A 26,594-nucleotide genomic window follows, 5' to 3' on the forward strand; every position below is an offset into this window, starting at 1 on the left:
TTGCTATTATACAGTACAAGCTCTTCTGCGCTATTACTGTGCACTTCATAGTGTTGCTTTACTGCAAAGTGATATGAAAAGCCATCAGATGATGTTTTACATCCACTTTATATATACATGAATGACCACAGATGATAAAGCATAGCCATGAATCTGACCCAGAGTTGGACAAATGTTTATAATGCTGTTAAGAGAACATCTACACCAAATAAACCCAGTTGACAATACACTATTCAAGTGGTTTAGTGTAGCATTTACTCTGTTACAACCAATTGAATATGATTACTTCTTAAACCTGAAGATTAAATTTGTCACCTGCTCACTTACTTACATTTTCATTTATCAGACAATTATGTTAGTTTTCTGTCTTCCTTATAGAGATCAGAATTACCAGGTGGTTTATATTTGCATTTCTGCAGGAAATCAGCTTGCAGCTTCTTTGATGATACCAGCATAACTCTGGAAATATCAAAGGAACATTACATATGTAGTGGCAAGAGCAATCAATGGGAACACAAGGACTCAGAACTGTTTGTACGGCTAATGGGAATAATGTCCACAGCTTCTTTTCTATTATTTTATGACAAGAAATGGTTCGGTAAAAAAAAAAAAAAAAAAAATTTGCTTGAATTCTTCTTCTCTTTCCCAAGTTTATACCTGAACAATGACTTGTACAACAGGTTTTGGACGTGCATAAATGCCTTTCAGGTCATGACACATAAAGAAAAAAACATTGTGTGCTTTACAAACTGTGGGTCTTCTTCATTCTGTCCTTATTCCCCTCATTGTTGACAGTGACACGGAAGCATTTTTGCCTTTTTCTTTTTCATCTTTATCCACCTTTTTTCATAAAGCCACTCTTGATACCATAAAGCATGCCACATGAATTCAATCAGTTGTGGGCAGGGTCTCCTATGACCGGTGACCCTGTGGCCACACTAAACCCAATCAAGGACACGTGGATGCCTCCTCCAAAGTCAGCAAGGGGTGCTGTAAGCTGGGAGACCTGCAGCATCAGGTGACGTTGACACCTTGCCAAATGAGCAGAATGGACCCTAAAGCACAGAACATGCTCTGAACAGCCATGGATGGCAACTTTCATTCAACTTTGTTTTTATTTCCACAAGCTGAAGGGAGGGAAATATAGCACGATCCCATCAGCTCCAAGATGGTAGTCCAGAAGCTAGACTACCTCTTTGCACAGCTTAACCACATGCCTGCCCGCGAGATATGCAATGCACATCCTCAAGTGGGCAAATCTCCAACACAGAGTTTATTCTTCTTCTTAATCACTCTGAGATCCTTAGATGTTTTAGTTACAAAAGTTTTATGTATGACCCTTATTGTGGAATTTTTAGCCTTTCAGCTTCTATTTTCTTTTCACATAAGGGACTGACTGAAGATAGGTGATAGTCCCTCCAACCATCACATGTTTTTCTATTCCCTGCTTCAAGCCCTGAGGTGGGCTTAACAGTAATTTTCAGTGGTACAACAAGAAGTGAGAAGGGTGAAACAGTTAAAATTATACAGCCACTACTTCAGTCCAGTACTTAGTAGCTCTGGTAACCATTAATTAAATATATAAACTCAGTTCAATTAAACAGAGGAGATTAATATGGTTTCTCGTGGAAATGAGCTGATTTAAAGCACTGAGAAAATAAAGAAAGTTGCTAGACAAGCTGATTAAGTGTTTAGTGAAGATTATCAAACTGGACTTTCCTAGTACCCAGTTTTATACCATTTAAAAATCTGCTTTATTTTAGTTTTGTTTGTAAACTGATTAGAGCCTAGCGTGTAGGAAACACAAAGACTCAGTGCCCATTGCAGCTAGGTTTTGATAGAGATGCAACTTCCCTTTGTCTTATTCCATTTCCATTATCAGTCTACTTTATTGCTACACACAGAGGAGTAATAGAAAATAACAATCTATGCTCAAAGAAATTAAAAAGAAGGATATATTTGGAGTGAGAAAATAGTTTGGAATCAGGTTAGGATTAAATTAATTTTATGAATTTTGGCAAAACATATCTCTTGGACCTTACACCTGCACTGCTTCAATATAAAAATCAATGCTTTTTCATTAAAAGGCATTTTTCCCCTCAGACAACTGCTGGATGTCATACAGAGCCCATACAAACATAATAGTTTGTTAGCAGAACCTAATGAGTTAAAAAATAAAAAAAATGTGTCAAATAGTCACTAGGTCACAAAAATGGCCCTATGCTCTGCTCTCTGTGGAATATTAACCATGAAGTATTATGTAGTTAAAGGTGACTAAACAGCAAGTTGGCTAATATTTATAAGCCAATCCATCAGCTCCATGACTCTCATCTAAAATAGTTCTGTCTTCCTAGTAGAGATTACTAAAAATCTCTAATGCCCGTCACCTCACTTCTTAAATTATTTCCATTTTTAAGTCAAAATTATTGTTTGGTTTTTTACTGAGTGATCACTTGAAGTTGTTACAAACTGAACACTGGTCTTCGGAGTTTCAAACAGCATAGCAATTCCATTTTATAAAATGCATGCTTCATAACCCATGAATGTTAAAAAAATCCGTCTGATCTCATCCATCCTAAGCCAACCTTCTCAAGCCTCTCTTGTAATTTTTTCTTGGTAGCAATGAAGCTACAACTGCAGTACAATCTTCTACTGTAATATTTTGCTGAAGGACCTCATCATAGAGGACTAATGAAACATGCACTGGGGAGCATAAAACCTAACCCATTCTTCTATAATAGTTAAGGAAGAGAAACAAATATGCACATTTCTGTGCAGTTCAGAGTACTTGTCCATCCATAAAGGAACAATCCAGAGCTATAGTCTCTAAAGTAATTGGACTTTATCTGATTCAAGGAAATTATTTTTTCTGATGACCTTATCTCAGTTATTTTGGTGGCCCTGCTTACTTGAATCAGAACTGTTTAATATTACACTTTTCTGAAACAGGAGTCAGAGCAAAGTCTGGCAGCTAATTTAAACCCAAGCTTCTAAGCAAGTTTGGCTGCAATTTTTAAGCAAGTAAAGGAAATGGCACATAGCAATCTATCTTAACTGTTTCTCTGGGCTGTGTTCTGCCTGTTGTTACTATAAGCTATACTAAAAAAGAGGAACAGCTGATCGTGGCTCTTTGTCAGAGGTAATGTAAAAAGGGCATGTATAAACATGAATTTAAACAGAAGCTATTGATTCATTCTATTGAACCCACACCCTTGTATAGTCTTACTTTAGACTTCACCACCTTGTTCACAAAACTGATTGCAAAAAAAGGAAGCGTAATACACGATCATCAATTTGCACAAGGATCTGTGGGAATTCCTTGTGTGACTTCTTGAAAGCTGCTTAATTTGGGAGTCATCCAGTCAGGAAACAAAAGGAATGAAATTATATTTTAACACACTCAAATAGCATTTGTGAACAGTGAATTTTCTAAACAATAGCCATTGTGAGCTGTGAATCCATACGGATTGGTAAGTTCTTATGGAATATCCAGTGAATAGTGAAGAACAGGTAGATTTAGAGCTGGTGCAAATCAGTGCAGATCCACTAGCTTCCATAGAACTGCTGGTTAGACCCAGTACAGGAGCTGGCTTCAAATTTGAGAAAAAGAAAGGAAAAACATTTTCCTGAGGGTAATTTCTATAATTATTAGTAGCAAATATCCCCAGGCTTCTAAGGATAACAAACTGAGCCTAAGGAGAACTCCACTGAATACCATAAATAAAGACATATCTATCTAAAAAAATGTACCAGAAGACTTCTGTGGACTAGTTGTGATTTCATGTAAAAATATTCAGCAGATAGCATCTTTCTCCATCATACACCTGCTCTCCAGGGATGCTCAGCGCGATCTTGTGGCTTTCTCTGCCAGAACCTTGGACAGCAGCAAATTGGTCTGATTTCCTCCCGTTAACCCATGGCCTCTAAGGCCTTCAGCTCTGTGGTCGGCTTCCAAGGGTCTGTGGAAATCACCTGAGAAAATAAAAACAACTGACACAAAATGTAGGTTTGCACACTGTTTAAAAAAAGCAATCTTTCAGAGTATTTCCCAAAAGAGCCGTTATGTAGCTTTATCCGTGCTAACGTGGCAAATGTGAATGTTCTCATCTGATCCTGAAAACTATGGGTTCCTATTCTTGTCCAATATTGGAAAGAAAGCTGTGTAGAAATACCAGCTCCACAGGCCAAATCTGAGGAGTCATGGTTGAACATTTGGTAAATATTGGATTATGGAAATCAAACAAACCTGTAAATGCACTTGGAACCATTCTTTTGCCGATAAATATTTTTATCCCAATGTTTTTCCCTAGCTTATGTGCAAAGCCTTTCATTAGTGTCATCTTCTGGAACTGGCTATTCAGGTGGTAGCCTAGATTTCACACCCAAACAGCTGCACCTTAGGAGGTCCTTATGCAGTCCTCGTTGATTCTTTTAAGTCCAGGTACCCACAGCCTGATGAGTCCTATGAACGGGTTCACCAGGCTTCCACAGCAGGTGGTGGGGCAGTTACACATAACCTCTGTGCTTTCTTTCTCCCTTCAGGAAGCCTCATGTGCCTACGTGCTGATCGTGACGGCTGTATACTGGGTCTCTGAAGCCGTACCTCTTGGTGCAGCAGCCTTAGTTCCTGCTTTCCTGTACCCACTTTTTGGAGTCATGAAGTCCAGTGAGGTCAGACCAGTATGCACTTTTTTATCATTTAATATTCTTACTCTCAGTTAATTCTCTGAATAAAACTAATCTTAGTGGGCTAGCAAGACTAAGAGGTGTGGGAAGAAAAAGTGTACGTCTTGTAATGTATAACTTGGGCCAACCAGCTCTTTCTTCTACTGAAGATAGATACAGGGAAGGCTGTATTAGCCAAGAGAGGTGTCCATCCTGTCAGCTACTGCATAACCAGCAATTCCCAAAACCTATTGTATCAAAGGGTTCCACCTTTCCCCTCCTCCAAAACCAGGTAAACAGCAGTTATGGAATAAACTGTAAAGTTTCTTTCCGATTATATTTATTACAGGTGATGTGTAAGACTAGGGAATTTTGTTATCCAGGTGAATGTCTAGTCTTTTTTCCAAGCTGTAATCTTAGTGCTGCCTTGTAGCCATGAGTTCTAAGAAAAAAGGAGTAGCTGTACAAAAAAGTCTCTATGATCAGTTCTGAATTTTCTTACTTGAGGATTTTTTTTTTAAAATGTTACTTTCTTTCATGATATGCCAAGAATTTATTTTATTTAATCTACAGCTTTTTTTCCCCTGCTTTTTTCTCTCTCATTTTTGGGGTTGGGGGGCATCCCACTTGATTTACAAGGACTAGAAATACAGATAAGAACACAGAACAGTATACAGCAACCGTAAAATTGTTTATTTCTAACACAATCTAGCGCTGGGCATACCCATAAATGGATAGAGTCAAGCATGAACCAAGAGTTTTATGACCTGTCTTATTCCTCCCAGTGGTATAACAACTGTGTAATATAATCAGATACATTTCCATACCAACACAGTTAAGTATTTTCAAGATATTTTTTCTACCATAAAGATAAAGTAGTTACGTATTTTCATTACAAAAATTCTGCAGCATATTGGAGAGGGAAAATTTAAGGGCAGCCTGACAGAAATTCAATATAATATCAAATTAAATGACAGTGAGACTACTGCAGAGAATGTATTATTTGCTTTAGGAACAGAATAAAACCCTGTATTTTAAAATAAACAACTCAGATGATGCTGCAGTATTTCCAGTCTGCTGTTCTGGTGTGCCAAAGAAACCAAGGGCCCTTGCCTAGCAGTTTAAGCTACAAATAACTCACAGGGTCTTAAGAACATAAGCCAGTGTGTTGTATATGTTTATGTGTGTATTAATAAGAATATTAGTATTCACTTGTTTCTCCAAAATGACTGTGAAAGGAATAAAGGAAAACAACAGATTCTTTGTGCTGCTGGCTTGATGGATTCCCTTCATTCAGTTCAAGATCTTTTTTTAACAAGGTAGCAGGAAAATAAAGAAAGTTAATGAGAAAGAAACCAGTGGAGGAAAGCCAAAAAAGTGATATTTAAAAGTTCTGGCACACAATTGTGATGGACAAGTCTATTTAGGTCACCATAGGGATTTGTTATAAAAATATAATTAAATACTCAACTTGCTGCAGCTTTCACAAAATAACATTAGTGTCATTCTTGCACTTTTATGGAGCACCATAAGTATAACTGAGGACAATGGAAAAACTACTGCTTCTACTGATTTTAATTGTTTTAAAATGCTGGCATCTACATTTGGTTAGCGGAATAGTTTTAAACTGAAGAAACGATGTTTTTAGAAAAATATTCCAGCAACAGCTTGGGAAGGATTGCATGAGAATGAAATGAAAAATTTAGCTAGACTCCAAGCATCTGCGTGTAACTTTTATTTTCTCCTATTTGTTTGCTTTCACACAAGAGAGTGTGTGTGTGTGAATGTTTTTGTTTGCTTCATTTGTTATTTTTGTAGTCACTTCACAGAACATCTCATATCTTAGCAAGCCCCACATTCAAGAATGCTGATTTGGAGGACCATGCATTGTCTCTGAATTTTTTCCTGAGCCAGTTGATGGTTTTTGCTCATCCCCTTTAAATTAAAGTTTTCTTTTTTTAAACTTTGCCCTGTTTTCCTGATACAATGGAGATGGATTTCCACTGTGAAAAGTTCTAGTACGGGGTTTGTGGATCATCACAGCAATATCCCAACTTTTCATTATTGCATTCAGCGAGCATGTCCCAAAGGACTTTTTTCTGAAGCTGTAAGTTCTAGGGATGCCACATTTTGCCCAACAGTTGAACAAGACATAAGAAATACAAACAAGGTAGACAATGACATCTCCAAAAGCAGATGAAGCACATGAATAAGCTGCCTTCAGTGCAGAGGTTTGTCTGTGGCTGTTTCAGGCTGGGCCTAGCTGAGTGATTAACTGCAGGCAGCGAGCATCCTGCTCAAAGAAGTAAAATCTATCTTGATGTCTTCAAAGCTGAGAAACCTACTAACAAGATAGATATAGAGCCTTGTTATTTGTAAACACAACATGAAAGAGATTAAAGAGAACATTTTGACTCACAAATTCTTCATTTTCTCCAGCTCCCCATCATTCTTTCCGTAAGGGGAAAAATTCCACAATACCATATTTCTTCTCATTCAGCATGATCTCTGTGTAGGGTAGCTACTGCTTTTTTAACTGACTGTTTCCCCCTTGTCCTTAATGCAGGTGGCTGCCGAATATTTCAAGAACACAACTTTGCTCCTCATGGGCGTGATTTGTGTGGCAGCTTCTGTAGAAAAGTGGAATCTCCACAAGCGAATCGCCCTGCGCATGGTCATGATGGCTGGAGCAAAGCCAGGCATGTGAGTGAACCTTTGACTTTGGGGCAGTCTGAGGCTGACAGCAGCAGCGTGAAAGAGCAAATAACAACTCCAACTTTCCCATCCATGGGTACAAGCTAGCTTGGTTTGGGGCTCTTTTTCCTACCCACCTTTCCTTTCAGAGTTTGAAAGCCTACAAATTTTCTTATCCTCTTTCTGCCACCTCCTACTCCTTGGCTTGTTGTCCCTTTGCTTTCTATTTTTTACTGGTACTGAGTTTAGTCTCTCTGTTCCTTCTTCGCCTGTTGTTTAGCAAGCACAAAAGGATGATTAAATCCTGGATAAGCAGAATTCTCACGTCACATGCCGATTTTTACGTGGGGCAGCAAATGGCTTCCAGTGATACATTGTCTTATGACAGTTCTCAGCACAAGGCAGCATTTTATCTGCGCACAGTATGATATTTTGGCACCCACAAAAAGAAAAAGACACCGTGTAGTTATCAGTTGACTAATGAAAACGTTAGGCAAGGAGGCCCTTAATATTTCTGAAAGTGCCTCAAGAAGATTTCCCTGTGTTGTATTCCAGGTTGCTTCTTTGCTTTATGTGTTGCACCACGGTGCTCTCCATGTGGCTTTCCAACACATCCACCACAGCCATGGTGATGCCAATCGTGGAGGCAGTGCTCCAGGAGCTAGTGAATGCTGAGGAGGAGCGCGAGGTCATCAGTACTGCAGGCAGCACCATTATTGAAGAAAACGAGCCAATAGGTATTTGTCAATGTTGGCCATTCTTTTCTCATTTGTTTTTCAGTGACCAGACTCGTCGATACACATTATTCAAATTCTATTGAGGTCAGAGTTGTCTGACTTGTACTGCCAAAGACCTAGTCCATCCTCTTTCTTTCTGTACTCTGATATTTCTTTCAGAAAATGAAAGATAGTTTCAAGATGTGATGGGACAATTGGAATTGGGAAACTATTTATGTTGAATTAGGGCATTACTGGAGTTTGTGTGTCATAAACTCTTAGGTCATAGGATTTTACAGGGCTGGAAGGAAACCTCTGAGAAGAAAGTAACAGAAATGTAGAAAAGGCCCAAAAGTGTGCTCTGTGACAACCCCACACTTGCCTGTTCTACCCCTGCCCTCCCAAGCTGCCCAGGTCAGAGCAGGTGCCACAAAAAAACCTGGTTAGAGCTCTGTTCATTTCGTTCATTCTTTCCCAGAAAGAAAGGATTTGGGAAGAAAAGAATCTCTCTTTTCTTTCCATTCACAGATTCCAGTCTGAAAATGATGTCATTTAACCTTGCCTATTGTACATAGGCATGATAGTCTTTTAATTGCCAGAGGCATGTGATGGGGACAATATGACACAATAAAATGCTGCATAAGGGTCACAGAGTAACTGAGACGGTTTGGACAAGCTTTTGTTTGCAGTAGCTTTTCCAGGTTCGGTGGTGTGGCCCAGAGGCTCAGCTCAGGTCTTACCCCAAGGGCTGCTTTCTCTTCCTTCATTGCAGGTCTCAGCGAAAAGCATGGCCAACCTTCACTGGAGCTTATCTTCATCAATGAGGAGTAAGAATGAACCCTGTACATCACGACTGGAGATTTGAGCCCTACACAGGTTGCAATGAGATGAACCCAGGAGTAGAGCCAGGAAGGGCAAGCAGAAGCTTACGAGTGAATGTTTCAGATGTGACTGACAAGGAAGGCTTATATGAGAAATGGGATTAATGTAATGGTCTGGATCTCACTAAAGCTTCCCAGTATTTACTTATTTCTTAACACTATGGGCATTTTAGAGAGAAGGAAAATGCTTCTCAGGGTTTGAAAGATCTTTTGAAGTTTGTGTTTGTGCTGTATAAGAGAGTTCTGCCCACAGATTTTTATTTCTGTTCCCCTGAAGGAACAGAGGTGGAGAGGATCCGAGCACAGTATGGAGTGCCCACAGGACATATCCAGAGGGAAGACTCTTACAGAGGATTCCTGAGGAAAGTCTGAACTGTCAAGAGCATTCAAGAGAGAGATGTGGGGCAGGGGGGGGAGTACTAACAAAAAACACCCCTCCTCCCCCCAAAAAACCTGTAAAATATTTCTTTTAATATAGACAAATTTCTTCGGAAGTTTGAAACACTAGCAGTTTCAACCAGATCTCTATTTGCGGTAAAATCTAGTAAGGTGAACAGGGCAAATCAAGGAAAGGACTAATTTCTTTGTCAAATCATCAAATCAACTAGCAGTTCAAGGTACACAGGAGAATATACAAAGTTATTGTCCTTAAACTATAGTATAGGTTAAATCCTAAGGAGCATCTTCTTACAAGGTGTGAGAATAAATCACACAGTCCCTTCTTGAGCTCCCTCTATATTATTCACAAGTGTTAAAATAAGAGAAACAAGTTCTTGTTACACCTTTAAAAATTTACTTTAAACCAAACATCATTCAAACAGCACATGTTGATGACTTTAAGTTAACTTGCAAGGTCTAAATAGTTTTCTCATTTCTCTGGAGACTAATGGGTCCTCCAATAGTCTCTCTGTTATCTCTTTCTATCCCAGCCATATTTTCTGTGCAGTATAGAATCAAATTTTCAGTTTGGCATTGTGCCATTAATCCCTTTAAGCCCTATTGAAGAATATGTGTGGGATATTTCATAACAGAACTATTATTAAAATAGTATTACTCGAAAAGAGCTTGAAATTTGGCAGGAAAAGAAAAGAAGCACATCTTCTGGAATTAAATCTGTTTTCAATGTCAAAGTAAAAGTTCAGTGGATTGTTTGCATGGTCCACATGCCACATAGGCCAGATTTTAGTGAAAGCTTTAATGTGGTACAGGTAGGTGCTCAGAAACAGCATTGGAGAGGTCAGCAGAGGAAGAACTTGAGTAGAACAAGACAGTGGTAGTGCTGGATTGCCTGGTGATTCACTCCACTGTGAATGGAGTTCATGCCTAGAATGGGGTATGTACTACCTAGAATACATATTTTTTCTTGCACGGAGGTGGAACCCCATTGCTACACAGTTAGAGATAGAGCTGTGAAACATAATGATGACTCATGTATCTGGCCAAGACACCACATAAAAGGTACTTAAAAATGGTATTCATCACCATTTCAGTAGGCACTAGTTCTCCTGCAGATGTTGCCCCTCCTACCCATGATGTGTGCCTTTTGAGGGAGCTGGGTGAACAGGCAGTTTTAAAGTATATTTTCCTTTCTTTGTTTTAGTGCTACTACTACTGACTTCAGCTCCTTGATGCACTCAAAGGTATTGTCATAGGTAGTATTTTCTGAGCTACACTGTCTTCTAATGCAGGAACCATCAGAGCAGAGTCCACACAGCTCTGCAACAAACTGCTGTTTCCTTTATTTCAAACAAGTAGTGGTTGTTGGCAGAGAGTACGTATTGCAGAATGTCCTGCGTTGTATTTAACCTATCAGCCTGCTTACACATATCAAGTTGGGGAACATTAGCTCTGTAGTGTTGTATTTATTGCTGGAGATCCTGAGATCCTGAGATCCAGTCAGTAAACTAACAATTCCATACGGTTTCTAGCAAGTTCAGATATGACCTTATATTGTCCAAGTATTGCCAACTTCTGCAGCTGAGACACCTCAGTTACTAGAACAACCTACACATACCACAAAGTCACAGCCTCTAGCAAGGGACCTGTTAGATTCTCCTACACGGCAGAGGAAGAAGACCTAAACTTATTATAATCTGACTTCTAAGATCACGTTAAAATAAAATCAGGTTGCTGTTGGTTTTTTTTAAATCTTTTTTTTCTAGTGTAAAGTTTACAGCTGAAATTTTAGTGTGGGGTTTGGGGGTTTTTTTTGGCTGGTTGGTTGGGGTTTTTTTTTCAAAAGCCCACTACCCATGACCTTTACAAAGCATCATAAATTCTAATCTAAGTGCTCCTAGGAACAGAAAAAAGGCTAATCTAAAGGCATTTGCCTCCCTACAGAGTATGAATGGTGTGCACATGATAGCCAATCCTATTGGAACAATGAATTCTAAGAGCAATGGGCAGCACCTACCTCAGGTAAGGAGATGTCAGACCCAGGGGGTGAGGGAAAAGCCAGATGTGAACATCACCTGCTCCCCACTGCTTCATATTTGTTCCCTGTAAGCTGTGTTACATGGAATCCTTCTCCATCATCTTACAGCAGTCATGGCTTGGCCTCTTGCTAGTTCTTGCTCCCATTTAGATGCCCCCAGCACAGGTATATTCAGAAGACTCTCCCCCAATGGCTAGTACAATTCATTTAGCTTTACATTCAGTAAAGTGATCACAAGTTTCCTTTCTTACTTGCTGTTCCACCCACTTTATTTCCACAAAGCCTCCATGCAAAGTAGTCCAACTCAAAAATAACAATCCCTGACACACAAAATCTTGCTCAGAACTAAACCAGCAGCAAGCACAGGCCATTTAACTGTTCAGCCAGTTTGTTAGGTAGTCTTAGTATCCACCTCCTTTTTGTCTTGCCAAATATCCACCATCAAAAGCCTCCATTACATCAGTCCATTCCAGTATTTCTGCTTCTCCTGAGTGGATCCAAGAAGCAATTGATGCTCGGACTATTGCATAAGTTGATGTCCAGGAAAGATCAGGCTAAAATCAACACACGAATTTGCATTCACAGTTCAAAAGAATCTAAGTGTATGTTTCCAAAAAGGGCTAATGTGCTGCTCCTGACACTTAATTTCTTCTTATACCCATTTCCCAAACACATTCAGTGGTTATTTTGTAACTCATATACTCACTTCACTTTCAATCTACAGGAATTTTGGCCAGGGTACCCTCAGGATGATGATGAACTTATAGCATGACCGATTTTACTACATAAAACCAAATCCAAATTAATAAATTTAACAAAGCTAACTGAACCACTTGCTGCCTTTTTCCTGATCCTAAATTGGAGCCTTGGGTTGCATGTGAAGTAATGTACCTTTTTTCCAGTACAAGAACTTGATTTACCAGCATGGAGACTTTCCTGTCACTGCTAAGAAAGCTTCTTTTGGAACAATATTTTCCTGCAGCTTTTTCTTCCATATTCCCATTGCCCAGCCTTTTTCATGCCATTTCTGAGGCCGCTAGCACTCCATTCCTAATTAGACTCCCTGAGCCAGTATAAGTGCAACAAGTCCACCAAACATTTGTCTGGTGGCTGCTCATAAGCCTCAAGGATTATGGATTCCTTCTGCTGCAGTGCTGGCATCCCGCCCCTCAGCCCACAAAGGCTTTCGGTATCCTGCTGAGATTCCAGTCAGAACTGGAGCTGGCCAAAACCATAGCCAGAAGTCCAATTACTGTTTGTCCTACATTTCTGCCACAGACGAGGCAATTTCAGGCCCCTGGACAGGTTTCTAGTTCTGATCCCAGTTAATCCCTGTGAAGAAAAAACTGCCCCCTCTTACGCAAACCTGTTGTTCGTCTGGGACCAGTATCACCATGGCATTAGAGCAAGTTGGGCTGCTGTTCTGATCACCTGCTTTCTTTTGTGAATGTATCCCCTCACAGGCTCAGATACTGGTCCTGCCTCCTAAGCCCTCAGAACTGGGTCTGAGCACTAAGTACCGGTATCAGACCAGACACGACCACATGGTCTGTAAATGCCTCTCACTGAGCATCTCCTACGCGGCAACCATCGGAGGACTGACAACCATCATAGGGACCTCCACTAGCCTCATATTCTTAGAGCACTTCAACAAGTAAGTGATGTTGTGGTTGTGTGAGAATGGCAGATGGGTCTTTATCGTCTCTGTGGCTTTCCCCATGGGTTAGTTACTACCTCCAGGAACCCTTGTAAGACAGTCTTTCTGAAGGTAATTTTGTTTCCTCCTCTACTCTAATGTTATTACTAATGGTTAATGGTTGAAAGGAGGAGCTTAAGTTAATACATATCCATGTCTTTCTCTCATGCAAAATAAAAATAATTCCTCAGCATGTGGTAACATTTAAGTTTCTTCAGCAGCTTCTTTTGATTTTACAAACTGGCTATCATGAAGGCAGCAGGCACTCTGGAAAAGTAAACACTAAAGCCATGAAGATATAGCAAAGATGTCAAAGATAAATACAAAAGAAGAAATGTCATAAAATCAGCTTCAAGTTGTTCTATGGGTTCTTAGAAAGCGGGTTCTTATGGTGAACATAGAGGCATCGCTACTATTACTTGGGCTGCTCAACATGTAGTGCAAAAATAAAAAAACTTAGAAATGTGGCCTTACACTTTTGCTTCAGAGAAGATGAGAAGCAGCTCTGATCAGCTAAGTACTTCCTTTATCATATATGCCCAGGGCTCCCGAAGTCATGAATGTTACCTCTGTCAGAAGACTGGTGGTAATTCTCCTCATGCACAGCTATGCATCCAAGCTCAAACCTGATTCTGATCATCTACTGCTGCCACTGCTGCCATGGTATCCTTCATTTCTCTCTCTGAAATGGTGGTAGCAAAGAAAACTAATTTTGGAAGCCATCCTTAATGCAAGGATTTGGATTTTACAGAATTTCCAAAGATCTTGCTGTTATGACTGTTCCATCAAATGCACATATCAGACATCTTTGTCAGAGTCCAGCAGACTACAATCATTATTTGTGTGGTCCACAATAAGTCATACAAAGAGATTCTGGGTGGAACCATTCTTAAGTCTGCCGACACTAAAAAGGGCTTTAACAAAAACCACAGGTAGGGCCAGAATTTCACTCCTGGTAACTCTAAGGGGTTTTGGAGCTGGCTAGACAATCCAGACCATCTGGCCTTAAAGGTGTGAAGTGCTATAGGCTCATCTGTTGGTCAGGCGTGGTCAATGACTGACATCCTTTGGCAATTGCTTTCACTATGCACATGTAATGCAGCTGTTGCAAACACATACTGATGCAATTTGTCTATCATGCCATGACAAATAGGTATACATACACTATATTACATATAGTAATATATATGTACTATATTACATATAGTGTGTGCATCTATGTATATTGGAGATGCCTGTCCTTTCACTGTTCTAACTTCTTGTGCATCCTTTTTTCCTTTACAGCCACTACCCAAATGCTGAAGTGGTGAATTTTGGAACCTGGTTCTTGTTCAGTTTCCCCATCTCCCTCATCATGTTGGTCCTGACTTGGTTCTGGATGCATTGGCTGTTCTTGGGTTGCAAGTGAGTGCAGGTTGTTCAAGATGCATGGATTATGAAAGCAGGGCATCTGGGGCTCCTCTAGAAAATGTGTCATAAAGATGTTTCCAGTTGCAAATGACAAAAGCTAAGGCACAACTTCCTCCTTCTTGCCAGAACAATTACTGGAGGAAATCTTAGTGCTTAACTGCGCTGCACAGACAGCAGTGCACAGTATTGCTGCTTGAGAGTGAAGTGCCTAGGTATTGCTGATGGAAATCCTTATCATGCATTCAACTGATTTTTTGACTCTCATGACCATGAGGATCCCGTTGTGGACCAAAAATCTTGTTAAAAGTCCTTTTGGAAAAGTACAGCTTAAAAAATGAATAGAAAAATAATTGCAAGTGAACAAGTTACTATTCAGATCTGCTTCCAGCTCAATTAAATTAATGTAAAACCAGTTAGAAGTAAAGGTAAATAGACTCCATGTATATTTCTCTTTAAAGTGGAAAGGACTCACAGCCTAAGACACGAGTACATTTTGATACCAGTAAGACCCTTAGCACCCAAATAAGAACAAGGCTCAGACTCCTAGTTCATTTGTACCACGTATTCTCTTTGCAGAGGCACGCCGCAAAGTTAATGAAAATTGACTAAATGTGTGCATTTAGAGTGGACTAGTTAATCTGCATTAAACTGTGGTGCAGACACATTTACTCAGAATTAAAGTGGCCTTAATTTGATTTAGTTTACTCTTAAAAGTAAGCTGAACTGACATCACTAATTTATTTCACCTAAGACAATGAATAAAATGATGCTTGCTGCTGACCTTGACTAGATTTGAAGAGGTAATTTAGAGGTGAATAGCTCCACATCCTTCTCTCAGTCAGTCTCCTGAGCCTTGTAGTTCCAAATCGAAAGGCTAAAATAAGTCCTCTTTTTTTTTAATCTTGAGAGGAAACAGGCCCTAGCATGACCCTCAATTACTTGCTTTTATTTTTAAATAAATATAATTGAAATTCCACATTGCATCCAAGACCTCATACTGATTAATGTTGTTCTAAATAATACCAGAGACTGAAGCATTATCGACTTTTTGCGAAGTACTGGTTGATTCCAAGCCTCCTTAATCTCTGACTCTTGTTCACTGCAGTTCATTAAAGAACATATTATGTTAGGAGCTTGGCTACAATACTCTGCCTTCAGATCCTCCTAAGCCTAAAAACACTTATAACATGTTGAAACAGCTGCCTAATGCCTGTGCATAAATGTTTACTGAATTCCCGTAATGTTCATGCTCTTTTCCTAGGAAGCCCAGTGTCATCAATCTGTTCTTACTTAGCCCCATTGGAATAACATGTCACATGTGATTTTTAGGCTCTGGACTAGGTCAAGGGGGAAGGATAACGGACCCACCAAATGGTTTTTGGAGCAAAGCAGAGCTAAGGGTAGAATCATTACTATAGAACTGGCCGTTATAAACCACATAGCTCTTCAGCTGTGTTACTGCTGGTGGATTTTACTGGAGTCTAACAGCAAGGTTTGCAAGGGAATTTAAATACTTGTAAGTGCAGAGTGGTGCTAAACACGCTAAAACCAAGTGTCAGATAGATGTCCATTTACAAGTGAAATGAAAAGCCTATTTAAGACTTTCTGTTAACCAGACAGGGCCTGCCTGCATTTTGAGCTATGCAAATTCCTTTGAGGATCTAGCCTTAACCAGGTACATGGAGTGAGATTGTAGTCCATGGTTTGGCCAGTGCTATGGCATGGATCTCTAGTGGAGTACCAAATGAGATATTAAAATAGAAGGGACTATAAAAGCATGCCATTGTGCTCCCATGGTACTTCAGTCCCTGAAGTCCCTGCTGCTGCAGCCTATTTTAGACTGGCTTAGCTGCAGAGGTTTCTCAACCCACCCCACGCACCTCTGTGTGACAGAGGGTACAGCTGGAGCAGAAAAGCAGAGATCTGTGGCTCAAAGCACAGCAAAGTGATGCTACTGGAAAGAATAAAAGGAAAAGGTTTAAGTGAGCTTGTGAGTAGCTTAATTTCAATTAGGAATGTTGAGGCTTTGTTATTGTATGAAGGCAATTTGAATAAACTAAGGATTTCACCTAATTTTCATACAAAAGTAAAGCAGGTTTAAATATATTCAGCCATGAAATGTGCTTGTATTTCTATGTCCCTGGCAGAAGTACAGGTATTTTTCACCAGGACAAAACACTAGGCTGATTCCCTTGCCCTCTGTGGCAGAGGCAATTTGGTGTTACACTGATTGTGCCTGGTTTAGAAACAGCTAGTATTAGTAGAAGCAGACAGGTCGTGAAAGCTGTTGGGAACCTCAGCACAGCTTTCCCCCATTACTTCCTTGTGAATCCTGAATATTCAAGTCAAACCTGTGCTCAAAAGCCAGCCCGAGCCCTATATGTGTTGGATACCCCTGATCCAACTGGAAAGCATACAGTTTCCCCATTAAAAAATCTGTTGATAGCTGGCCTCTGTCAGTCTTTCCATGTGATGACAGAAATTAGCCATAGCCTTTGGAGGTTTCTGGCACCAGAAAAATCTGGCCACCGCCAGCTGTTTGAAGAAGCCTACAGAAAGGGAGCCCAGCCACAGCTCGAGATGGCTCAGCGATACCAGTCAGTATTAGTCAGAGCACCCTGGGACCTTTCTACTACGTCTAGGATTAATTCTCAGAAGATCTGGAAACTCGGCTACGCAAAGATCACATGCAGTAATTTCCCTTCACATTGCCATCAGGCCTTGCCCCAGTCACATTGTCTCCTAACAAACAGCCCCTGGCAACTGGAATTTTCAGTTTGCCTCATTGCTGTTATTTTTTTACGCCTTTTTTTTTTTCCACTTGATGCCCTTGTCTAATTTTACTGTGCTATCTACCTCAGTTTTAGAGAGACCTGTTCTGTGAGCAAGAAGAAGAAGACCAAACGGGAAGAAATGTCAGAGAGAAGAATTCAAGAAGAATATAAGAAACTGGGAAATGTTAGGTAAAACAGACCTGCCTTCCTCAGGAATTTGCCTCTCTAGGCAGGACCATCCTCTCATATTGCCCTCCATGTTGCCTTTGGCTCATGTAGATTATTCTTAAACTGTCAGCTCTTTCTCCTCCTTTCCAGGCTAGAAGTAGAACTAAATGCAAAAATGAACTAAAATCGAAGACTTGTTACAAGCATGCATTTATTTGCTCATTTATTTATTTCTAAAGAAAAAGGAAATAAAAGGAAAGATTCAGGTTTATACCAGGGTCCAAAGGTCATCTGAGTCAAGGTCTGTCTCTACCTTTGAACTAAACTATTAAAGGACTCCCCTTCCCAATTCAGGCATATACTCGCTTTGGTGGATAGAAGTTCACTGTTAGCAAAGGCTTTGCACCAATCTCCCATGCCATGAGATGTCCAGCCCTCCCAGTTGCCCATAATCTTTATTCATGGTGGCAAGAAATGTCTCTTGAAAAGCTTATTTTGCAGATTTTTCATTTTTCAAAAGGGATGATACCCCATAAAATCCATTCTTCCCAAAACATTTTTGTGTTGTTCAGCTGAAATATTGACAGATCAACTTGCTGAATATGAGCAACTCTGAATCTAGACTGTTGTTCAGACTATGCCTAAATATGAAATCATACTTAATTTAAATCTATCCTAAATTAAAACTCAGTATCCTCAAGTCACCTTACATATATTCCACGTGTTTAAAATATCTGTGTTAATCTAGATTGTAATTTGCTCCTACACTTTCTATACTTTTAAAAACTGCAATAGAAAGTGTTCACAGTGGAATAGTAACATGAGCTTTACCTTGTTAACATATTTAATCAGATAATAATGCAAATACAAAACAAGCATTTATAAATATTTTCCTTCAGGTCTTGCCCATGAATTACTGAATTGCAAATACAGATGGATATTTTTAGCCTATTTTTTACTGGGTTTTTATGGTTCTCAGCTGGGAGCAAAACGTAGAATTCTTTAATTAAAAATAATCTTCCTTTCTATTTTCCACATGGTTTTTATCCTTTTTTTTTTGAACCACTTTCTACTTAGTTACTTCTCTGAAACTTGCTCTCAGGTTTTCAGAAAGACCTTGGATTTAATGCCTAGATTTTTTTTTTTTTTTTGCTTTTGTTTCTAGCTATCCTGAGATGGTGACTGGATTTTTCTTCATTCTGATGACCTTGCTTTGGTTTACTCGTGAGCCTGGCTTTGTACCAGGGTGGTCATCTTTTTTTGAGAAGTAAGTGAAATTCCCAAACAACTGCACAGGAATATGGCCTAGCTGCTTCTGACTTTCTGCAATAACTTTTGGCCTTAAAACATCATCAGCACTTTTAACAATGTGTGAAAAATTAAGTCTTTATTAAAAAATTAGGATTTTTGCTTTTTAAACTACATCTCTTCACATGGTGGCAAATTGTATTCTTTCTCAGTAAACAGAGTGAATTAAGTAGGGAAAGTAAAATAAATGTATTTCAAATGTAAAACAATAGGAAGGTGAGATTCTGAAGTTAAAACATTTTAGTGCTTTCGTAGAGAAGCTGTCACTGGAATAGATTGCAACTATAATTCAAATTAATTTTTTTCAATTTTATTTTGAAATAATAATTTTTGACAGAAGTGTATTTTTCTGAAGATAAATTTTATCAAGATGTCCATTTCAATTAAATATTACACAGAATGGTGAATGAAGCAAATATTTTTTCTTTTATTTTAAATAATGTTAAAACAAATTATATTAAAAGTGACTATAACACACACAATGCATATCAAAGAATAAGTGATTTGAACTTAAATTTTCTTTATGTTTCTACTGCATAAAATTATTTTAATTTTTCATCCTAATTTTGACAGGAAAACAATTTCTAATATTGGGATTTCCTGTGGATCTCTGGAGTTTGGCACTCCTCAAAATACTTTTTCAGAATGAGTTTTAAACATTTAATTTAAAACCAATCTACAGTTCATTTCTAAAGGATCACTTGGGTTTGGCTTTTTCCCAGAATGTGTTCATTCTTTCTTGCTTTTAGTAAACACACTATTTTTCTGTACCTCCAAGTTAATAGGTTTGTAAACCAAAAGGGATTTCTTTTTTCACTGGAATGTTAAAAGTTGTTGAGCAGTGATTGAAGTTGGCTACAGGAGTCAGTTTAATAAATTGGAAAAAAAACCCAATTTGTATCCTTGATATGCAGACATATTTTTCTAGTGGGCTGTTAGTAAGACTTCAGAAGTGGAAATGCAAGTTCACCTGCAACAATTTGCTTGGAGCCATGTACCCTGTTTGGAAATGTTTCTGTTATTGTGTTTTTATGATAACCCCACTGTTTCTTTCATAGGAAAGGTTACCGGACTGATGCCACTGTCTCTGTATTTCTTGGTTTTCTCCTTTTCCTGATTCCAGCAAAAAAGCCATGTTTCGGAAAAAGAGAAAAAGGTGAGGAGGATGCAGCAAGAAAGAGATCTGGCACATTTTCCAGTGCCTTTAATGACATTTTTATGTTCTCTGTAAAATGTCCCAAGAAGAGATTTTTATTGTGCAAGGTCAGGGTTCAGTTTCTCCTCTGATATCAACTCTTCCTACATCAAACCCCCTTTTTTGTTGCTTTTATTCATATTGTCTCATCCAGCAGATGACAAATACATCTTGTATCTGAGGCCACCATCTCTTCTGTGTAAACAGTTATCAAAATTTAGGACTGAGTTTTAGGAAAGGTTCAGATGGAGTTCCATGCAGAGAACTGTAAGGCAGATGTTTGCAAAACTGGCTGAAGATAAGATCTAGTAAAGAATTTGGTCATCACTTATACAGCAGAAATCATTGATAATGTCATAAACATAAAAGAGGTCAGTAAATGTCAGAAAAAGTTCCAATTTTGTGCAGTGCTTCTCTCACAGTCTTCTTGATAATAATGATTGTTATTTCACATTCACATTTGGGTAGTACTCAGTGGTATTGATCAGTTTGCTGTGCCAGGCTTTCAGCTGTCCTGTATGAAAATATAATTGCCTGCATAGACTCTTATGTAGAGATTACAGATGTATATAGATATGTTTATTTTTTATACTGACATATATTATGCAGCATTTAAGAAAAATGACACTCTAACTCCTACTTCAAGAAAACACTCAGACATCTAAAAAATTAATGTCCTCAGATAAAACATAGGGGCATAAATGCACTTTATCAAGCTTCATGGCCTACTGGAGAGAGAAAATGCCCTTCTTTGAGAAAATAATCCCATTGTATCTCCATCTTTGTAGTCTACAGATAATTTGCACATAAGTATACACAACAGAGCACACAGTCCCTCAAAAATCTATAGAATGAAACACAGGGGTTTATAACTATTCATGTCAACAGAGCAGCCAAGGGGAAGTCAGGACATTTGAAATTAATATGCTGCATTTTCTGAGACCAAGCTAACCAGAGAAATAGGTTACACACTTCTTCTTCACCTCTCTCACAGATAGTTCTCAAGATAACTTCCACGGATATTACATTATTCCTACTAGTGTGAAAAATATGAAGATCTTTGCAAAGAGGCCAATGTAATGCTGGTCACACACTTGCTTTTTTTTGATACAGGAGATGGTGAAAAGTCAACAGATATTAACACACTGGATCCCATCATTACCTGGAAGGACTTCCAGAAGACCATGCCCTGGGAGATTGTAGTGTTGGTTGGAGGAGGTTATGCCTTAGCAGCTGGGTGCAAGGTACTGACTTAGATTTTTATCCTCCTTCCTAAAAAAATTATAAACCTGGACTTTTATCCTTTTGTATGCTCCCCAGTTTGGATTTACGATGTGGATACTTCCAAGTTTGTACCTAACCTAGTCCCTACTCCCTGCATTCAATGGACAGCTACCTAGCTAACAAAAAGATGGTTAAGGACTGAAGTCAATTGTGTAAGCAGCTGCCATTTCAGATGCTTTAGAATATCTAAATATTCCTGCAAGGCTGGCAGACATGAGACAGGATCTGAGGGAGACCTCACACTTCTCAGCCAGCAGCTAACCAGACAGAGGGGGAACATCTCAGCTGCCACGACTCAAGCTCCTAGCACTGACTGGACAAATCATACTCTAGGCTCTACTGACTGTATCTACACGCAGTATAATTCAGGAATACACAGCTAGCTCTCCTATAGACTCCTACACGTAGACAACTAAATTTGTGTATTTGAGTCTCAAAATGAATACGAAGCAGACTGTGCAATCCTTCACCACCAATTTGCAATACTCCAGTTCACATCCTAAAGAAAGAGGGAAGATCAGTCTTGGTGCCTTTTTAATGTTATTAACTGCCAGATGTATCTCTTTGTTACTATGGACAACTATTTATTAGACACTGCAGTGAAATCCAGTTCACTGAACAAAAGGAAATGCAGAAAGCATTGACCTAAACTTCGTTTATTTGCTGGTGGGATTCTCTGATGAAACTGCTCCAAAGAGAAGAATCTGTTTTACAAACATACTAAGTACTTAGTAATTCTTACACTTTTATCCTTTCCCCAGACCTCTGGCCTCTCTACGTGGATTGGACGCCAAATGCTCTCCCTGAGCAGCCTTCCCTACTGGGCTGTAACTCTGCTGGCTTGCATTTTGGTGTCCCTGGTAACAGAGTTTGTTAGTAATCCAGCAACCATAACCATCTTTCTGCCTATTTTATGCAGCATGGTGAGTGAAAACAATGACATTTTTAGTCTGTTCTTTCCCCACAGGCTTGTGGGAATGTTTCAGGACATTAAGGTATTGGCATTCTGTTCACACAAAACCCAGCCTGTTCCCAAGCTACTGTTCTGCAGTCTTGGGCTTAGGAAAAATAATAAACTCAGGCAGCCAAAAGCATATTTTAGCACCAAGAAATTTATTCAATACGTCTCAGACAAAGGGAAAACATAGCTGCTGTGCTGAGGGATTCATAGTCTAAATACAAGAAAAGGTGACAATGCAATCAACAAGATAGGTAAAGTCCACATAAAGCTTGAGATACTTTTATCAAAGTTATTTTAAATGTTTTGTTCATTAGTTAGTAGTGACCCACTCGCTACTTGTAAGAAAAGGCTGTAGTACTGAATTTTATATCAGATTTAAATGTGTTCAAGGGGGTGATCTGGTAAGCGTACTGTCATCCAACATGGAAAACAACCCGGTCCAGTGGAAGGTGTCCCTGCCTATGGTAGGGGGGGTTGGAACTAGATGATCTTTAAGGTCCCTTCCAACCCAAACCATTCTATGATTCTATGATATGATTCTATGAAAGCAGAGATGTTTGTAACGGACAGAAAAAAACCAGGAGACTGATAACAAAGGCAGAGCAAAGAGATACAAATTTCATTCTATATTTGAATAGCAGTTACAGAAAACTGTCTTATTTCTTTTCTTTTATGTAATGTGAAGCTTTTCTCACCAAGAATGCAGGTCATTAATCATGTTTCCCTATTATAACAATTTTATGGGATTGTCCCAAAGTACATTATGTGAACAGCTCTGAGGTAACATGAAGATATGGTCAAATGAAAATAAGTAATTATGTTCGTACGGCTTCTGAGTTCAGATTTAGTTCTGCTCCATGTAGAAAGAGACTCTCCTAAAAAGAAATTTAGAACAGTAATCTACTTTTAGTAGTCTGAACTGCCATCTTAAGGCAGTCTCTCTTTTTTGACTGTAAAAGTAACCTGGAGATACTTCCCTCTCCAAAATGAAGTTAGCCTTGTGAATACCCTTCCCTTTCCATCTGACATAAAACTAGGCCATAGCAATGTAAATGAAAATGCAAAAGTTTCACCACCACTGAAGGCTGTAGTGGAAGAACAATTCTTTAGATCACTGTAAAGAATATTCCATCATCACTGCCTTCTCACCATGTGAGACCATGTTTGGACCACAAACAACTAGTTTTCTTAACCACTGTGCAGGAGGCCTTTACATAGCGGTCTCTGTATCTTCAGCAACTGAAAGAAGTAAGTTCTTCGTGTCAACCTGTTGTGACTTCTCTCAGATGCAGACTGAAGTGGCAGGCAGTGTTAAGATCCAGAAGACACAACACAGAATGACGCGGAGAACAAGTGGGAGAAAGAGCAAAGGGGTCCTAACAGCAGCAGTCTCCACCCTCCCTCCATGTGAAATGTCTCAAGAGAAATCCCTGGAGCATGACCAGCTCCAAATTATAGCACTACTCTGCTCTAAAAAAAACCCCAAACAACAAAAAGACTTCCACACTTAAGTTTAGAAACTAGGGAGATAAGACTCACAGAATCTTATCTTCACATAATGCAGAGAGGGACCTTTCATCCTAATTGTGAGCAGTGGCTTTTATTGGTTAAGTGAAACACCTCTCCCTCTCTCCTTCCAGTCAGAAACCCTGCTTATCAACCCTTTATACACCCTGATTCCTGTCACCATGTGTATCTCGTTTGCGGTGATGCTGCCAGTGGGTAATCCTCCAAATGCCATTGTCTTCAGTTATGGGCACTGCCAGATTAAAGATATGGTAAGTCTTGAGATTGGGTATATCCTCCCATGCTTCATGCAACCTCAACACCTTGTCCCCACATCCAGCAGCCAATAATAACAAGGATGATATTGGCGCTAATATAAAGTCATATTGATCTGCACTGCTGTTATGTGACTGAGCTGCCAGATTAAGAACATCCACACATCTGCTGTAGGATATGCACCTTTCTCATCTTTATCTTTTATGAATGTAATGGTCTAAAGAGGTATCAAAGAACAGGAGTACACAATCCTTTGCATTGACCTGTTAAGACAAGCACTGGAGAGCATGAGAAATTAGATTTATCACATAGCTTCACAGTAAGTCATGTAGTTATCACCCTGCTATGTGTGGTATAACTCTCCGTTCTAATTATCTGATTGAGAAGTTCAAATGACAAACTGAACAGCTTTCAAATGAGCTGCATCAACCTCTGACTATCACTCCTGAATACGCCCACAATGTACACTCTGATACATAATACTGTGCTTTTTTTGGGTCTAGAAATCAGTATACATAATTTATCACACTATATATGCCAGTATACATATATGCATGCACCCTACTGCCTTCTTTTTTCCATTGTCATTGATTGTGCTCTGATGCATTTTGCTTTTGTAGGTGAAGGCTGGCCTGGGTGTAAATCTGATTGGCCTGGCTGTTGTCATGGTGGCAATCAACACTTGGGGAATTAGACTCTTCCAGCTGAATAGTTTTCCAGAATGGGCAGTGGTCAGCAACGTCACTAGCCAAACATAATCTCCAGTGAAAAAAAAAAAGAAAAAAAAAGAAAAAAGTGCAAGACCAAAGCAAGTTGGGAGAAAATATTAAACATACATTGCACATACAAAAGAAAGGAAAAAACTTGTGCATACATAGAACCAGGATGATAGCAAAACCATGAAGAAAATCTACAGGGAGATCTTCTGCGTAAGCTTTTCAGTTCTGAAAAGCAGTGTGAGTTAAAGGAGAGATTAGCTTTGCTCCTCTATTGCTGCTTTCACTGTGATACCATAACTCTGAAAAAACCCTCTCCTCCAAATTCTCTGCCTATGGGTTTTTCATGTCCTAGAACAATTACGTAGGACTTGTAAAACAGGGGATATAGGACTCCAATGACAGAAGACAACTATGCATACACTGGTGTACTCAGTAGTAGGATATTCAGTCCTACCATTGACTCCTACAGTGAATGAAGGGTGAGTCATTCCCAAACCCAGAGTTTTATAAGCCTACTCCTTTTTAAAGGCAAATTAGTATTCTTCTTTTGAGATGACTCACCACTGTGTTGGAAAAAAACACTTTCCCACCTAACCCATACGGCCTGCACATAAATACAGCTACCAACTACCAGCTACAGCACTTCAAAGGGATAATAGAAACCACCAAACAGATAGGAAGAAGTCTCCTCAGAAGGAGAATGTTTTTTTTCCACAGCACTAGTATAAAGTTTCCAATATTGCAGTACTTGCAATCTCTGTTTCGGAAGGAAGAGCTTCAGAAACAGAAAGTTTTGTTCAGTACCTTCTTTCCTTATCATTGTACTGCAGTGGGAGCTTTTTCACCAGGGGAAGCTGTGACCAGCAAAACCTTACCAGGCCAACAGATCCATTGCTCTCCTCTCTCTTTGGCTGCTGTTTAGATAGTTACGCAGTTATGATTTCCCTGACAGAGAAAGTACAATCTAATCCAAGAGGGCACTCAGTGCTGCTCCATGAGTAAGAAGGGAGAGGGCTGAAGCGGAGTGGTGCTGGTGTATCTCCTCATCGTCCACGTTCACTTGAACATCACACTCACCTGCTCTCTAGCAGCCCAGAGAACAGGAACTTCAAACATAGGAAACCGTGACACAGAGCAGATAACTACCAAACCAAAAGGCCAATCTCTTTATCACCTGCAAAGTGAACGCCCTGCTTTTCTGACTGGATCCCTGTGATACTGGGTAAACCTTCTCTTGTATTATGTCCTGTTTTTAATAATTTCTTTAATGTCAAGGCATTTAAGCTGTATATTAGGATGATTGGATCTCATGTAATCACACATATATATACTTTAATGAATTTTTATGCTTTCCACTTATAATCTAGGCTCTCAAGTTGTTAGTGTGAATGTCTATTCTGCAAAAATAAAATGTCAATAAAGTAAATTATTCACTACTGCACATTCTGGTGCTCTGTGAGAATATAAATGGGATATATTTCACCTCATAACCCACCAAGCCCTTAGGAAAGGAGTGTTGAGACAGCAGGAGGTGTTGGTTTACTGCTTCTGTCAAAACAGAGGTCCCACAGACTTGTCTCGGAAATAAACAGACACAGTAAGAGGTCATAGGCTGGCAGACGGGGAGCAAAATGGGAAAAGCACAAAAGGATGTCTTAGCCCTTGTACCAAAAGCAGAAGGCAGCATCCTCTAGCAAAACAAATGCTGTTCATAGTAGTTCCTGTAAATTTGGTTTTGAAAAACAAAGTGTTTCTGTGACTCAACGCCTCAGTGCATCCCCATGCCCTCCCAATCCATGAAACCAGACCTCAGCCTCACTTTTTCAACTCCCCTCACCTCCCCAGCTCCCGTGTTCCCCCTATCCCAAGCGTGCTGCTCTGCTGCACCCCAGCACACAGAACTCACG

General features: G+C 39.4%; 1 protein-coding gene across 1 annotated transcript in view; it reads left to right on the top strand.

The window, feature by feature from the left end:
* The window catches only part of SLC13A4 (solute carrier family 13 member 4), a 28,530-nt gene extending 2,258 nt beyond the window's left edge, over positions 1-26,272 (top strand). The window contains exons 2-16 of the mRNA XM_075050874.1: positions 4,543-4,671; positions 7,232-7,368; positions 7,915-8,096; positions 8,848-8,902; positions 10,557-10,596; positions 11,297-11,374; positions 12,854-13,044; positions 14,371-14,490; positions 17,358-17,459; positions 18,604-18,705; positions 19,805-19,944; positions 21,055-21,185; positions 21,987-22,148; positions 23,827-23,964; positions 24,589-26,272. Of these exons, the coding sequence (XP_074906975.1) occupies positions 4,543-4,671; positions 7,232-7,368; positions 7,915-8,096; positions 8,848-8,902; positions 10,557-10,596; positions 11,297-11,374; positions 12,854-13,044; positions 14,371-14,490; positions 17,358-17,459; positions 18,604-18,705; positions 19,805-19,944; positions 21,055-21,185; positions 21,987-22,148; positions 23,827-23,964; positions 24,589-24,726 (1,845 nt within the window). The 3' untranslated portion in view covers positions 24,727-26,272. The remainder of the gene's footprint in view (positions 1-4,542; positions 4,672-7,231; positions 7,369-7,914; positions 8,097-8,847; positions 8,903-10,556; positions 10,597-11,296; positions 11,375-12,853; positions 13,045-14,370; positions 14,491-17,357; positions 17,460-18,603; positions 18,706-19,804; positions 19,945-21,054; positions 21,186-21,986; positions 22,149-23,826; positions 23,965-24,588) is intronic.
* The last annotated feature ends 322 nt before the right edge of the window (positions 26,273-26,594 follow it).

Source organism: Buteo buteo, chromosome 19 (genome assembly GCF_964188355.1).
Source record: "Buteo buteo chromosome 19, bButBut1.hap1.1, whole genome shotgun sequence".
NCBI classification, from domain to species: domain Eukaryota; kingdom Metazoa; phylum Chordata; class Aves; order Accipitriformes; family Accipitridae; genus Buteo; species Buteo buteo.